The 15,014-nt window shown below is 42.5% G+C and overlaps 1 protein-coding gene across 5 annotated transcripts in view; it reads left to right on the top strand.

The window, feature by feature from the left end:
* Window positions 1–4,113: 4,113 nt before the first annotated feature.
* The window catches only part of GOLM1 (golgi membrane protein 1), a 33,239-nt gene continuing 22,338 nt past the window's right edge, over window positions 4,114–15,014 (top strand). The window contains exons 1-4 of one of the 5 annotated variants that reach the window (XM_040540820.1): window positions 4,114–4,267; window positions 5,696–5,784; window positions 10,131–10,252; window positions 12,405–12,584. In XM_040540820.1, coding sequence (XP_040396754.1) covers window positions 10,154–10,252; window positions 12,405–12,584 — 279 coding nt within the window. In that variant the 5' untranslated portion in view covers window positions 4,114–4,267; window positions 5,696–5,784; window positions 10,131–10,153. Of the gene's footprint in view, window positions 4,268–5,695; window positions 5,895–10,128; window positions 10,253–12,404; window positions 12,585–15,014 lie in introns of all 5 variants that reach the window. The other 4 variants (XM_040540821.1, XM_040540825.1, XM_040540822.1 and 1 more) reach the window with 4 other exon arrangements.

Genomic DNA, 15,014 nt, shown 5'->3' with positions numbered 1-15,014 from the left:
TATATGTATATATTTAAAATTGAAAAGCAAATACTGAAACTTACTCTGCACCAGCTATATGTCTTTTCTCTGTCTGTGAGATAGATATTTATTTTCCAACCTAACATTTTAAATTACATACTCAGGGCTGCACAGAAATCAATGTCAGGGATAGGATTAGAATCAGATTTCTTAAAATCTGTTCACTCTCTGCTAGACCAATGTTTTCTTGCCTGACTAATGCTGCTGGAACAAAACTTTTACAATTTTTTTAAAGATGAAGAGGCAGAGCTTCGGGAAGTATTGGAGAGATGACCAGAGAGGTGCAGCTCACATCTAACAATCTGTAGGAGATATGTATTCAAATAGGGATGCTCAAGTGTTCATGGGGAAATTTGTTTACAGCAGTCAAGTATTACCCATGTACTTGTATGTATGTACAAACGACTATAACAAAGGTCAGGAGAAAAGGTAAATACATTTGTGAGTAGGATCAAGTGTATTAAACTACTAGTTTTGCAAGGAATGAATATCTGCAAAACAGTGCAATTTAAAAATATGTGTTTCCTCACAAGTAGGCAGAAACCTATGGAATTTGAAAAAAAGGCTACAATTCCATCTCTCACACGTGTTTAAACAATGCAAATCACAAAAAAGATTAGCTACCTGCGTGATCAGCAGGTCACACAGTTCATTTTACAGGCATTCATGAATTCAGATAACATACATGATTGCGTCCGTACAATGGAAAATAAAACACTTTTTGTATTTGAGATGTATTGTAAGTTCATGCCACTGATGTATTACATCTTAAATAACTAATAAACTTTTAGACAAGCCTGAACTATTCAAGAAGAGCTTATTCAGAAGGGCCTGACCAACCCATCCTGAACAGTCACAACGTGGCACTTAAAAATGATGTCTCTCTTTTCCCATATATTAGAAAGGTAAACAATTTGCATCCTTGTGCTTCAGATAATGACAAAGGCACAATGCAAAATTAGAAGGCATTTTCTAAGATATCAAAGAGAAAGAGGTGTTGTTGTTATTTTTAGCATTACTTTTGCTCATTACTGGAGATACCAGAAACATTACATTAAGCACAGACACGTTAACACTGGGCTGGTAGTATCCAGCAGCTGTGGATTGTACATGTCAGGAAGGCTATACATCAGCCACTCCCTGAAAACTTAGTACTTCTATGCTTCAGAACAATCCTCTCACATGGATTAAATCTCCTGAGTTATTTGTCCAAATGTTCAAGAAAGAGTGGATGTACTATCTCCATGGCATCAGCTGCAAAGTACGTTGTACCTCAGGTGTTTTCTTTCAAAGGAAATTTTAACATCTGTCAAAACCTGATGTTTACAGTGAAGTTCTGATGCAGAGCCCTAGCAACACAACAGAACTATGATAAAGGCTTGTGCTGAATCCTGTTTTCTCTCCCAGGACAACTCTTAATGTTAAAAGAAAAAACTGCACTTCAGTCAGTTTTAATATTTATGACATGGATAAAACATTTTTTTCCCTACCATTGACCGATTTGCTGACTTTTTCTGTGCGAATGCATCCTGGTTTCATTACTATGCCAGCTATATACGTGTGTATGCCAATGTTCACACATCTACTGTTGTGTTTCAGGTTAATTTCATGATAAATAACTATTATTATACAAGTTTGAGTCTTTTTAATTCCTCTTCCTCAAAGCACATCTAATTTTCCTCACTTTAACCTCTAGTCTTGATTTTCACAAATGTTTGCAAACAAACAAACAAACAAAAATTACACAGGCAATCCACCTCCAGCACTATTCTGCAAATCACTTTACTTCTAGACGATGTTTCTCATGCACAATATTTCAGCAGTAGTAAGTCACTAAAACTCATTTCCAGTTTGTAGTGTTTTCAATTACAAATCTGGCTTCACTCTCAGCACCAGCTCTGCCCTGGGCTGAGGGCTGCACTGTCTTGTGAAGCTCATATAAACAGACCTTTATCAAGTTTACTACTTCTAGTACTGGTCCCAAGAGACCTTGCTGAGTTACTTAACTTCTCTGCAGTTTAGCATATGTATAAATGCATTTCTGTTGGCTCCAAAGAAGTTTTAGGACATAGTTCTGAAAGACCATGGTGGTATATTGTGCGCATATAGGAATCAGGAAATAATGCTGAGCTGTTTTGCATTTTCTACTAATTTTTATGCAAGACTGGTTATAGTTGTAGCCTAGAGCATTAGTTAATAGGGACAGTAACAATGACTATGAAACTTAAATACAGCAGGTTTTTATTTTTATGTTTTTACATAAGAGCCATTGCTCTGCAGCATCTGATGTTTTTGCAACCACCTCTCTGTCAGTATCAGTTACTAATATTTTCTAAAACATTGGTAGGTGATGGCTACTGACAAATGCTGTTAACTAGTTCTGTAACTGTCAATGTCCTTAAATGTTCATAAAATCACTTTTGCAAACTGCCTAGTGCTGTACTTTCTGAACTCAATTAACTTATTCTCATTGGATGCATACTGCAGGCAGTGCTGGACTTGAAACCTTCACTCTTGCTATTGAAAATGGGCTTTATAGTCAATTAGCTTTTGAGACCTGTCAGATATTTATGTATCTAAGAGACTTTTAATTCCTGATCTTTTTGGACAGAACAGCTACTCATCAAGACACTCCAGCGAGAAAGGGAAAATAATAGGGTTATGTCTCCAGAAGTCTTGGCTGCCTGTAAGAAAGCAGGGCAAAATTAGTCAATGAGTGGTCCCAGCTGCAGACAGTCCTCACATTTTCTTCTTGCACAATGATTCCTAATTAATACTTTTATCGGTGTTTATTTTTAACATCTTTCTTGTCTTACTTACAAAGGCAAATGAGCTGTTTTCTGACTGCCATTGTGTTTCTATGAATCTTGGCAAACAGTTCAGTTCCCTAAACATCGAAGCCCTGTTTTTAGCCAAATTATAACTTTAGGCTTTGCATGTGCTGCAAAGAAGGATTCACTTTTCCTTAAAAAAAAATGAAAGAGCAAATTGCTCCCAGTCAGGAAATTACTTATCTCCCTAACTAGATGAGAAGAGGGATGTGTTCCAAAATGGCTTTGAACTTGCAACAAAAATTTGTTTCTGACCTAGACAAAAGTTTTGTACGTATTGTTAAAAAAAAAAAAAAAAGTGCTCTCAGGTGAAAATGCTAAAATGCATGTCTTACTCTGATCATTTTAAAATAGTCTTTAAAGAACAGAAGAAAGGATCAAGCACGGCATTGCTAGTTGGTTGAGGGAAATTATTGTCCTGCTCTACTCTGCCCTGGTGAGGCCTCACCTCAAGTACTGTGTGCAGTTCTGGGCACCACAGTACAAAAAGGATGTGAAACTATTGGAGAGTGTCCAGAGGAGGGCTACAGAAATGGTAAAGAGCCTAGAGGGGAAGATGTACCAGGAGTGGCTGAGATCACTTGGCTTGTTCAGCCTGGAGAAGAGGAGGCTGAGGGGAGACCCCATCACAGCCTACAACTTCCTCGCGAGGGGGAGTGGAGGGGCAGGCACCGATCTATTCTCTTCAGTCACCACACTAAGGACCCACGGGAATGGAGTCAAGCTGCAACAGGGGTGGCTCAGGCTGGACATCAGGAAGAGATTCTTCACTGAGAGGGTTGTCGCACACTGGAACAGGCTCCCCAAGGATGTGGTCACTGCACCAAGCCTGTCGGAGTTTAAGAAGCGTTTCGGCTGTGCTCTTAGTCATATGGTCTGAATTTTTGGGTAGACCTGTGTGCTGCCAGGAGTTGGACTCGATCCTTGTGGGTCCCTTCCAACTCGGGATATTCTGTGATTCTATGATCATGTTCAGTACTATCTTCTGATGGTGAAAGCTAATTTTTTTAAAAGTTTGAGCTACCTGTTCAGTCATAAATTACTTTTTAATTGTTTAATATTTTTTAATGATGCCTACTGCCCCAGATCTGTTAAGGACACTTATCTCAGAAGTACAACCTCTTCCCAAAGCCCTCGCACGGCTCACAGCCCAGAGCTGCGTTGGGGCAGCTTCGTGCCCGCCTGCCGCCCGCACCTCTCCTGTAACGCCGCCGCAAGCTGAGGGGCAGGAGCAATATTCAGGACCGGGGGGGTGGAAAGCCTCGAAGCGCCTCTGCCCTGCCCGGCCCGGCCCGGCCCTGCCCGCCCGCCAGCGCCGCCCTCTCCGGCAGGAGGTGCCGGGGGCTGGGGCGAGAGAGGCGGCGGCCGCCTTCCTGCTCCGGCGGGGCCAGCCCGGCAGCGGTAACGGCGGCGAGGTGAGCGGCGAGAGCGGCGCCGCGGCCTCCGCCGCGCTGTGGGGCCGCGGCCCGGCGTGTGGGGGCGGCGTGAGGGAGCGGGGAGCCGCGGGGCGGGCAGCGCGGTGCCTCTCGCCCCGCTGTGCGGGGGGACGCGGCCCTGGCGGCCGGGCCGGGCACGGGCGGGCCGGGCCGGCTCCCTCCGGGCCTCCCTCAGCCGCTTTGCAGCCGCTGTTCGCGGCTCCGTGCCAACGGGGGGCGGCCGGGCCTCTCGTCCTGCGGCCCCGCTGAGCCGAGGGGTGCCCCGGGGGGCTGCCGTGCCCTGCCCTGCCCTGCCTCGGTCCTGTGCCAGCCCGCAGGGGATGCCCGCGTCTCTGGTTGAGCCCGTGCCAGTCTTGCATCTGCACAGCACCGTGCTCCTGAAGAGCCGCTCGCACCGCTGGTTTTCTGCGTTTCTTACTTTGTAGCGGGCGGTCTGTGCGCTTCCCAGCGAGACCACGCGTGTAGCCGGGCAGGGGTGGGAGCAGCGCGGTGATGGTGTGGTTCTCTCATTGCCTACCTAAACCCGCTGTGCCCCTTTTCCTGTTACTGTATTTCAAGATCAAGTGGGGGTCCTTTTAATTTAGATCCTGACAGGGTAGTTCATTTCGCATGGAAAAAGCACCGAGAGCAGTCTGTTTTCTTAAAAAGAAATGAGCAGTCTAAGCGTTGAGGTTGCTCTCGTAACTTTCTCATTTAATTCTCTTTTCATACACAAATTTTTATGGTTGCTGGTAGTGATGTCTACAAACGCATCTGGAAGATGTGTGCCTGAAAACTTCGTGAGGGTGTTTTACAAGATTTTGTCCACTTATTTTTGGTTATATAGCTGCCTTAATCAGAGGAGATACCTAAAGCAAACCACTAGGAACTTATTAGCTACAAGCCTGCTTGGGTCTTCTCTTCAAAATCAAAAGGGCGTAAAGAGCAGCATGTTGTGGGTGACTGAGTCAGTTCTGGTTGTTGGCCTCTCATGGTCAGCTGCAGGACGAAATTCTTCTGTAAAATTTGTAAAATATCTGGTGGGGCAGCGGTAACGACCGGCCCCTCCCTGAGCAGACACCTCTTCAGTGTTTTCATACTCTCCTGATCTGTTTAAAACATGGTTTAAAATGCTTGAGGAAGGGAAGACCTAAGACCCAATCTGAGTATCCAGTGATGATTTTTCCTGAGAATGGTGAAAATGCAGTCACCAAACCTGTTACATCAAGTGCCTCCCCTCCTCTTCCTGGGGAAAGTGTAACTTGATAATTTGGACAAATAGTGACTCAGTAACATCCTGCAGCATCTGCGCTTGAATTTTTCTGGCTAGTTGCCACCCTGAAGTGAACCAGTTGTCCGGAGCATGGAATTTTGTAAAGTGGCTGTTGCTGAACACTTCAGGATTATTTATTTATTTATTGCTTTCAGCCTGCAGTTTGTGGGTTCCTGTGAAAGACGCTTGAGAAGAAGAGGTCTGGCTCTCTCAGCCCGCAGCATCCTCGTGCCTGCAGCTCCAGGTTGTCCTTCCCAGATACATCTGTGCTGTAAGCTGGGACGAGAAATCGAGCCTGCTCTGGGAAAGGGTCGTGGCGGTCCCGTGGTGGCGGCTGCTGTGTTTCCCTGCTGGGTTTGTCTTTGTGTTGTTGCTTGTGCTGATTTTGTGCCTTGCAGTGGCTGAGCAGTCAGCAGATAAGGGGCAAGCAATAAGTGCCAGCAGGCTACGTGCCATCCGCTTTGTTAGCTTGTAAGTGTTGGTTAACGAATGAGAACACTTGATCAGGATGTCATCATGATGTTGGTCTGGTGTAGCTTAGTCTGTTGATGAAGCTGATCCATTATATTTTTTAATTTTTTTTGGAAAGTAGGTCTCACCCAATAAGGAATTAGGATATCAACCCCCAAGTCTCCAGTGGGTTTTGTCTTTGGGTTACTATGTCTGAGGGGAGGCAGAGGCGTTGCCCAGAAGTCCCCCAGGTTTTTAGTGAGTGCTTCGTTTGGTCTGCTGGCCCTCACTCGGCGGGTCACGCGCAAATATGCCAAGCTGGGCCCTGTAAGCAGGGAGACTTGGCTTTCCTCTTGGGATTTTGGCACGCACAAATCATCTTGCTTTGTCTTTGCTTATAAAGTCCTTGTCCGGAGTTGGTGCGTTTGTTCGCTGTCGGTACTGGAAGCTGCTTGGTAGCAACTACCTACATGACAGCTGTAAAAGAAAGATTTGCTTAGACTGATGGTATATTCAAACAAGGAAGGATAGATGTTAGTTTGCCTGAATATCCTAAAGTCTAACACACCTCCTTCTCCATGGAGCTCTGCTAGGCTGGCAAAGCAGAAGACTGAAATTGGTTGTGCTGAAGTCAGGAATTTTGTGCTCTACCAAATGTAGAGCACTGTATCTGTGATACAGCATCTGATTTTCACATCTGTAGTAAACATTCATGAGAGATGGATTCCTTCATGTTCAGTGAAATCACTTTCTTACCCATAAAATCAGAAACATATTTTCTTTTCAACTCAAATCACTGTGCCAAACCAGATATTTCCTGGAAAACAGCATGACAAATACATTTCCATATAAATGTATTTACTGAGCTGATTTGCTTATCTTTCCACCAGAACACATGTGTATATCCCTGGTAGAAAGTTACGGAGATTTTATTTTCAGGCTGATGAGAGAGGAAATACCGATACTGCAACTGAGGTTGTGTGTTGTGTCTGCACTGGTTAGACAGAAGGTCCTTCTTTGCGTCTCTCCCCTTTACTCTTCCTTTTGCCTTTCCTTCTGGTGGCTATAAAATATATTCTCCATTAACATAAATTACTAAAGGCAAGCAACACCGAGTTTTCTAGAGGGGAAAAATATATCGAAGTTGAGCATGCTTTGCTGAAATCAATGCTCGCTTCCCAGCTTTTAGCAGCTGAAAGCAGCAGGAAAGGAATTCAGGCTACTCAATTTGCACGCTGGGTAGGTGTAACGTTTTGCACCTGTGCTTTAAGGTGTGCCCTGAACTAATTGTTTGTCCTTTGTATAATTGCTTTACTGCTGAGTCTTTTGGAGCAAGCAGCTAGTCTAAATAGTAGTTAATTTCCAGTGTAAGCTTCTATAGCTGATAAGATGTATTGCTTCCCCTACTTCTGACTGACAGGAGGAAAACACCAATTATTTTATTCAAGTAATGCTTGGAATGACGCACTATATATTGCAGTTTATATTCGGTAATTTTTTCCATGTTTTTAAGTGTGCCAACTAATACAGTTACTATGAATAACAGGATACTGCTGACTTCTTGATGGATTTTGATATACATTTTTTGAAGTGTAGTATTTTATTTGTATAAGTATTTTATATTTGTGGTTTTCTGGTACGCAAAAATAAACAAATTACTTTGTTCTTAGCTGATGTGGTTATGCCCATTTGCTGCATGTTGTTTCTGCCACTCCGGACATCTGCAGTTCTAGGTTTTCAGGGAGCCTGTGGAGACAAGGATGCTGTGTAAATCTCAGGCGCTCCTCTTAACATGGCACAGCAGGAAAAACAGTCTGTACAATGGTGTACACATTTCCATAATCCTTAGCCTTGTGTTGGAAATTTGTACGTATCTATATGCGTGTGATTTAGTCCACTGCATCTTGATTTTGTACTTTATGACTAAAATTTGTGCCTCTTCCCCACCCTGCCGTTGCCTTGCACGTGTCCCTGTGGCTGCTGTCGGGGCTGCGCTGTGTGCGACCGCTGAATCCTTAGCAGAAAGCTGGACTTGGGGTGTTGGACCCATGCAACTGTGTGCTTCGTGTGCTTCACCTGCTCCTCAGGAGGACGGGTTTACAACTCGTAGAATTATTAAGGTTGGAAAAGACCTCCAAGATCATCTGGTCCAACCGTCCCCCTACCACCACTATCACCCACTGAACCATGTCCCTAAGCACCACGTCCAACCTTTCCTTGAACGCCCCCAGGGACGGTGACTCCACCGACTCCCTGGACAACCCGTTCCAATGCCTGGCTGCTCTTTCTGAAAAGAAACTTTTCATTTCCAACCCAAACCTCCCCTGGCACAACTTGAGGCCAGCTGCCGGTCAAGGTGCAGCACGAGTGAAGAGGTGGCACTTTCAGGAAGCTGCCTTCTGCCATTCGGCGCCCGTCCCCAAATAAATAGATAAACTCACACAGTGTTTTCAAATGAGCAAATAGACTTGAAGCACTTGCCAGACTGGCAGTCTTGTGCAATTCCTGCTGGGGAAAGGTGAAGAAAGGTTGTGTCTTACGCTGAATCCAAAGAGGAGTGTTCCAGAGTGGGTTTTACTCTGGATGCGTGCACACATTAAATGTAGGTGAGCTGTTGTGGGACCTAAGCACTGGGAATAGAGTAATAGCAACATCTCTGTTCCCTGCTAGCTGCTGACATTTTCTTCTTCCCCTGAGATTACAATGTATGTCCCCACATAAATCCTTTGAGAGTTGCTACCATTTATTAATTTATAAATACATTACAGCCTGTAAATTGCATCCATAGGGAAAAAGAAGTCATTTTAAGAGCATTCACTTGAGAGACTGTATGGTGTTTTAGCAGTAAATGCACCCATTTCATGTTGAGTTAGTGTCTTGCAATACATCAGTGTTTGCTGTTTGATCTTCTGTGCTTATTTTTGCTGGCTTTTGTCTGCAGTAGTACAAAAAGGAGAGAAAAAAGGTTGCTATTAGTTTGCAAGAGAGCAGTCGGTATTACAAACTGTGCCCAAGGATCCCAGTCCAGTTTGAGGATTCGTTGAGCTAGGTGTTATTGCATTCATTAAGCCCGGATTTTATCGCATCATGGGAAGATTATGGCCTGTTGCAAACAGAATTGCAGGTGCCCTTTGCCCTCATTTCATGTTGGAATAGGCAGCTCCACAGAATAAACCAAGGCTCAACAGCAATTGCTACTCTTCGTTTGTTAAACCACACTTATTAAATAAAGCAAGTTTTTCTTTTTTGTTTTCTTTTTTTTTTTGTTAGGAGCAGAAGAAAGCTGAGTATCAAGAGAAACATCACTTGGTACAATTTCCCATTGAAATCAACAGAGTGTTTGCTTAACTTTTATTTATTTATTTATATATTTTTTAGATTATCCATAAAATAATTTGGTACAATCTGATTTGTTTACTGACTAACTAACTAGTGTGGAACCAAAATGTTAGAATCATATTACCAGGGCAAAAAGTTGAACTACCCAAGTTTTGAAAGCAAAGTGTAATTTACTCCTGAAACCATGAGACTTGAATTTCATTACTGACTAAATGAGATTACAAGGAATCTATCCTCTTATCTCCAGTCCAACATTGTCTAATTAACTTGCTGGATGGAATATATGATAGAAGGATGGCTGGTTTGTTCTGTTCATTGCATATTTTCATTATATTGTCAAGAATATTCAAGACTTAACCCTGCAGTTGATGTGAAGCTTTATGTAGAAACTAATAATATGATACGGCTTTTTTTTTTTTTTTTTTTTTTTAAGTCCCTCAGATCATAGAACCATAAAATCATTAAGGCTGGAAAAGGAAAAGGTCGTCAAGATCATCTGGCCCAACCATCACCCTGCTACCAATGTCACCCACTAAACCATGTCCCTAAGCACCACGTCCAACCTTTCCTTGAACACCCCCAGATAGAAATACCTAGGCAGAATACCTTCCTTGATAGGTGTAGTCCATTCAGCTGGGAGCTGTTGCATTACTACAGTAAAAGCTTGATTGTGTGTGTAAAGTAATCTAAGTGGAGGACGCGATATGTATTTTGATTTGTATGACATGTATTTTGATTTGCAGATTTCTACACTGTTATGTGTTTTTGTTAATTTTTATGTTTTATTTTTTGAAATTGTAGGGCTAGGAAACAGCTGCTAAGGGATGAAGTCTCCACCTCTTCTCGTGGCCGCGCTCCTGGCTTGCATCATCGTTTTGGGTTTCAATTACTGGATTGCAAGCTCTCGCAATGTGGATCTGCAGGTAATGTTCCTATTGGTCTGCACGTGGTCTTGCACGGGTATGGTTAATAAGGGTAGTCCACAGCAAGAAGAATGCTTCCTCTGCATGTGGTGAGCTAGGAACTTTGGCTTGCTGTAGGGGTTTACACAAATATTACAGTTGATGCTCATCAGCAGAGGGACATGGGGAAATGGGAGGAATGCCTGTTTGTAGGTAGGGGGGACCCAAAACCTGAAGACCTACATATGGTGCCTGTAACTTCAGAACACATGTGGCATTCAGCTGGTTTGTTCTGTTTCAGTTTGCAGATGTGGCATCCTGTTGTTTTTCTTATTTTTTTTTTCCTCAGAGCACATTGCAACTTGCCCCCCATTTTTTAATTTGAATGGGCCTCCGTAATTTGCTCATCTCCGTAAATTATTTTCCTATATTTTCGCCATTCTTGTGACTTCTGTTTTTTAGTATAAAGTAAGATTGACCTCTTTTGATAAATGTTAGACGAATAAGGATGCACACACACTTTACCACCAAGGACAGAGAAATCTAGCTTGTTCAGAAATGGTATTGAGAAATCCGAATTTGTATTTCTTAGAAATCGTTCCTAAAGAAGGCACACAGCTCACATGGAAATAATTACTCTGCTGTTTTGTAGTGGTGACTGTATTTTCTGTGTCTGTTGAGCTTGGGTTTGTTATCCTTACTGGACTGCACATTCTTAAGTTGAAAATTCAACTCTCCCTGCCCTCCCCTCCGTCTCTTCCCTCCCCTTTCTCCTTTCTTTTTTCTTTCTTTTTCTTTAACAATCAGCAACAACAAAAACCTGAAAATTTAGTCTGGTGATTAAACATGGTTTATGAGAGCTCTTCCCAAGTTTTTCTATTTAATTATTATTTTCTTTTTAATTGAACTGAATTTTAACACTGAGTTGATGGCTGTTGGAACTGCATTCCTGTTCCACCCCCGAGCTGACACTCTTCAAACAGGGCACGTCTTGGGCCATGCAGTTGAGGGAACGTCTTAGTTTTCCTGTGGTGACAGGGTATGATGTCATTTCTTCTGGAAACTTGGTCATCTCTCGTCTTTCCTTTAGTGAGGGGCCTCAGGGTGGTGGCTACCAGCTGTTTGTAGCTGCGGCAGTAATACTGAGGCTTTGCTGCACAATCGTGGGGCAGCTGATAGGAAAATAAGTCAGCATACCAGCTTATCTTGGTCTCAGTAACGTACAGACATAAAATCCCATTTACTGTTACTGATTTACTGTATCATCTTGTACACTTTCCCCAGAGAACACGATTGAAAATACTTTCACTTCTGTGTAGTCATGCACTCTGACTAGAATAAAAGCACATCCAAAGCTATGAATGGAGCTTTTAAAACACTCCTAAAACGCTCATATAACCCATTCATTTGTTGGCAAGACTTTGCTGCTATTATGACTAACACGGAATAAGCGCTTTTTTTTTTGCTCTTCCAGCCAACCTACAAGTTTTTTTAATTTATTTTTTTATTTTTCCCTCCTCCTCTCCGTTCTCTTGCAGTGGCAATGAAGCGGAGTAATGAAACGGTGCTGTCCTCCGTCCATTTTGTCCATGGTCTTAAGTAAAAATTTTTGATGATTTGAGAGATGATTTTTTCCCTCTGAGTAAGTTTAGGATCAACACCAGAAACTGCAGTGATGTCCGAGTGGGCATTTTGAGAAATGTTTTGACCTTGTACTTCAGAAAGATTGTAGACATATTTTTTAATGTATTCCTTTTGTTTTGTTTTTGTTCTGGTGTGCTTTTTTGTTTGTGATTTTTTTTTTTACCATAAGTACTTAGCTTTGTATTTATTTGATGATCTTTAACTAAAATTTTGATGGCTGCTACAGAATATGAGTTACCAATAACTTATGTAAGGCTGGTGTGTGTGTGTGTGTGTGTGCTTACAGGTGGCTGACAGATATCACCAACTGAGGAAATATTTTGATGAGGTTAGGATTGTTTGTCTGTTGTATTCTCTGAAGTTAGGTATTCTATGAAAGAATAGAAGAAAAGTCCAGTAAAAAGGAAATTGGGTTTACTTGTTACATATTCCAGTTCTGCCTATGTGAAGTTTGAAAGCATGACCCTTTTAAAACAGTCTGAGAGGGGAAACATTTCTCTTTGTCTTTTGCTAATGTGCTCTTCCTCAGAGTCGGATCATGGGGTTGGAAAGCAAAGTCCGCAGAGCAGCAGCGGAGAGAGGCGCCGTGGAGCTCAAAAAGAATGAATTCCAGGGAGAGCTGGAGAAGCAGCGAGAGCAGATTGATCAAATCCAGTCCTTGCATAGCTTCCAGATGGAAAATGCCAACAGAGCACATCAGGAAGAGAAGGTAGGCCCTGTTCTAGCTACACTTTACAATGAGACTGTGATTTACCATCATGCTCTCTGCAATAGTGTAAGGTTGCTCAAATGTGCAAGCTAATGGGGGTATGGTCAACATTTGTGTGGCAAAATGTTTAACATAAATTATCATAATGTTTAGAAAATGGACGTTGAATCCATATTATTAATGGTTTTAAGCTAATCATAGAACCATAGAATATTCCAAGTTGGAAGGGACCCATAAGGATCATTGAGTCCAACTCCTGGCAGCACACAGGTCTATCCAGAAATTCAGACCATATGACTAAGAGCACAGTCCAAATGCTTCTTAAACTCCAACAGGCTTGGTGCAGTGACTGCTTCCCTGGGGAGCCTGTTACAGTGCGTGACCATGCTCTCAGTGAAGAACCTCTTCCTGATGTCTAGCCTAAAGAAGAGTTAGGAGGAAATTCTTCACTCAGAGGGTGGTGAGGCAGTGGCACAGGTTGCCCAGAGAAGCTGTGGCAGAAGCTGTGAAGCCCCATCCCTGGAGGTGTTCAGGGCCAGGCTGGGTGGGGCTTTGGGCAACCTGGTCTGGTGGGAGATGTCCCTGCCCATGGCAGGGAGTTGGGATTAGATGGTCTTTAAGGTCCCCTCCAGCCCAAACATCCTCTGATTGTGATTTATAGCCCTCAGAGTGGTAGACTTCTTCAGCAGACTGTAATGGAGAAAACAGAAATACATTGTGGGGAAGAAAAAGAAAGAAACATACAGAATAAGACAAAATCTATATATGTATATAGATTTTTTTTTTTTTACTGCTGCACTTCATCAGCTTTTTGAATATGAAGTATTAAAACTGCAAGTGATAGCACTTCAGAATAATACCTCTACTGTCTCCCTAAGCCACCAATAGAGCTACATTGGGTTGGCCTCTGGCTTTCTTTCCTGTACACTAATGTTTTAAAACTCGAGGAAAACAAGAAACTGTACCAACAGATACATTTGTATTTATTTCCTCAGTAGGCATAATGGTTGATGTTTATTTCTAAATGCATTGCAAATTTTGTGGCATCTTCAGCCTACAAAATATAATAAAAGTGAGAGACACCAGAAGGGTTAGATCAGCCTTTAGTGTTGATGCTCTTGACAGTGCAGCATTGCGAGAGGCATGAAAGTCCTTTGTGAAGAATGTAACCATACATACTTAAATAACAGTATGTATGATTACCACTAACCATTTTATTTTGTATTTTCTTTGTGTTACAGACACTGCCTCAGATGTGTCAGTAAACCATTAATATAACTTTCTCACTGTTGCCAGGAGTATTTGGCTGAGAGTAGTCATTCCTTGTTTATTACTTCTTCTGTAGAGTCTGATGGCCAAAGTTTATAGATCAACTTTGCAGGACTGTAGTTTTCAGCAGGCTAAACAGATATAACTGGTGATGGTAATAGGTACTGTTCAGATGAACGGTTCACTGTTAGATGGCAATTTGATTTTCAAAACATGTGACAAGCAAACAAAAAATGACTAGAAGAATCTCTGAAAGTTGTAGAAAAAGAAAAACTGAATGAAAATGAGGGTCAAAGTGTGCCATTAATATGCAAATCAATGGCATATATTTTTAAATCATTTTGAAATCATTTTTATCCAAGGTCTTCAAAGAAGTAATAAACCAATTATTTTTACCTCTTTTGAAACAAACAGTTTACTTTGATAATTTCTGTCTTTCATTGGAGTTCAATCTTTTGGTATGTTTTTAAAAAAGTGAGGTATGTTTTTTGTTTATTTTTTAATGTATGTGCGTATTAAAAAGATATCCCAGGATATTCAGACAGCGTTCGAGTGAATAGAGTCATAGTGTGGTCTGGGTTGGAAGGGACCCCTAAAGATCATCTAGTGCAGCCAGGAGCAGAGCTTATAATAGATCTGGTTACCCAAAGGCCCATCCACCCTGTCTTTGAACAGAGCTGAATGTGGTACTGCAGCTGGGATCTCACAAGGTTGGAGTAGAGGGAGAGAATCACCTCCCTTGACGTGCTGGTAGCACTTCTGTTTATGCAGCTCAGGATACGATTGGCTTCCTGGGCTGCAAATGCACAGTCAGCTCATGCACAATTTTTCATCCACCAGTATCCCCAAGTCCTTCTCTGCAGTGCTGCTCTGAATCAAATCAGCACCAAATCTGTATCGATACTGGGGATTGCTCTGACACAGGTGGAGGACCTTGCACGTGTCCATGGTTTACTTCATGAGGACCACCTGAGCACATTTTTCCAGCCCGTCAGGATCCCTCTGGGTGGTATCCTTTCCCTCTGGTGTATCGATTACACCATGCGGATTGGTGTCATCCACATACTTGCTGAGGATGCACTCCAACCCATCGTCATCTATACTATTAATGAAGATGTTAATATCAGCACCTTGAGTAACACCACTTGTTACTGGTTTCCA

This window comes from Cygnus olor, chromosome Z, assembly GCF_009769625.2.
Source record: "Cygnus olor isolate bCygOlo1 chromosome Z, bCygOlo1.pri.v2, whole genome shotgun sequence".
In the NCBI taxonomy this organism is placed as follows: domain Eukaryota; kingdom Metazoa; phylum Chordata; class Aves; order Anseriformes; family Anatidae; genus Cygnus; species Cygnus olor.
This window is presented reverse-complemented; position numbering and strand designations above follow the sequence as displayed.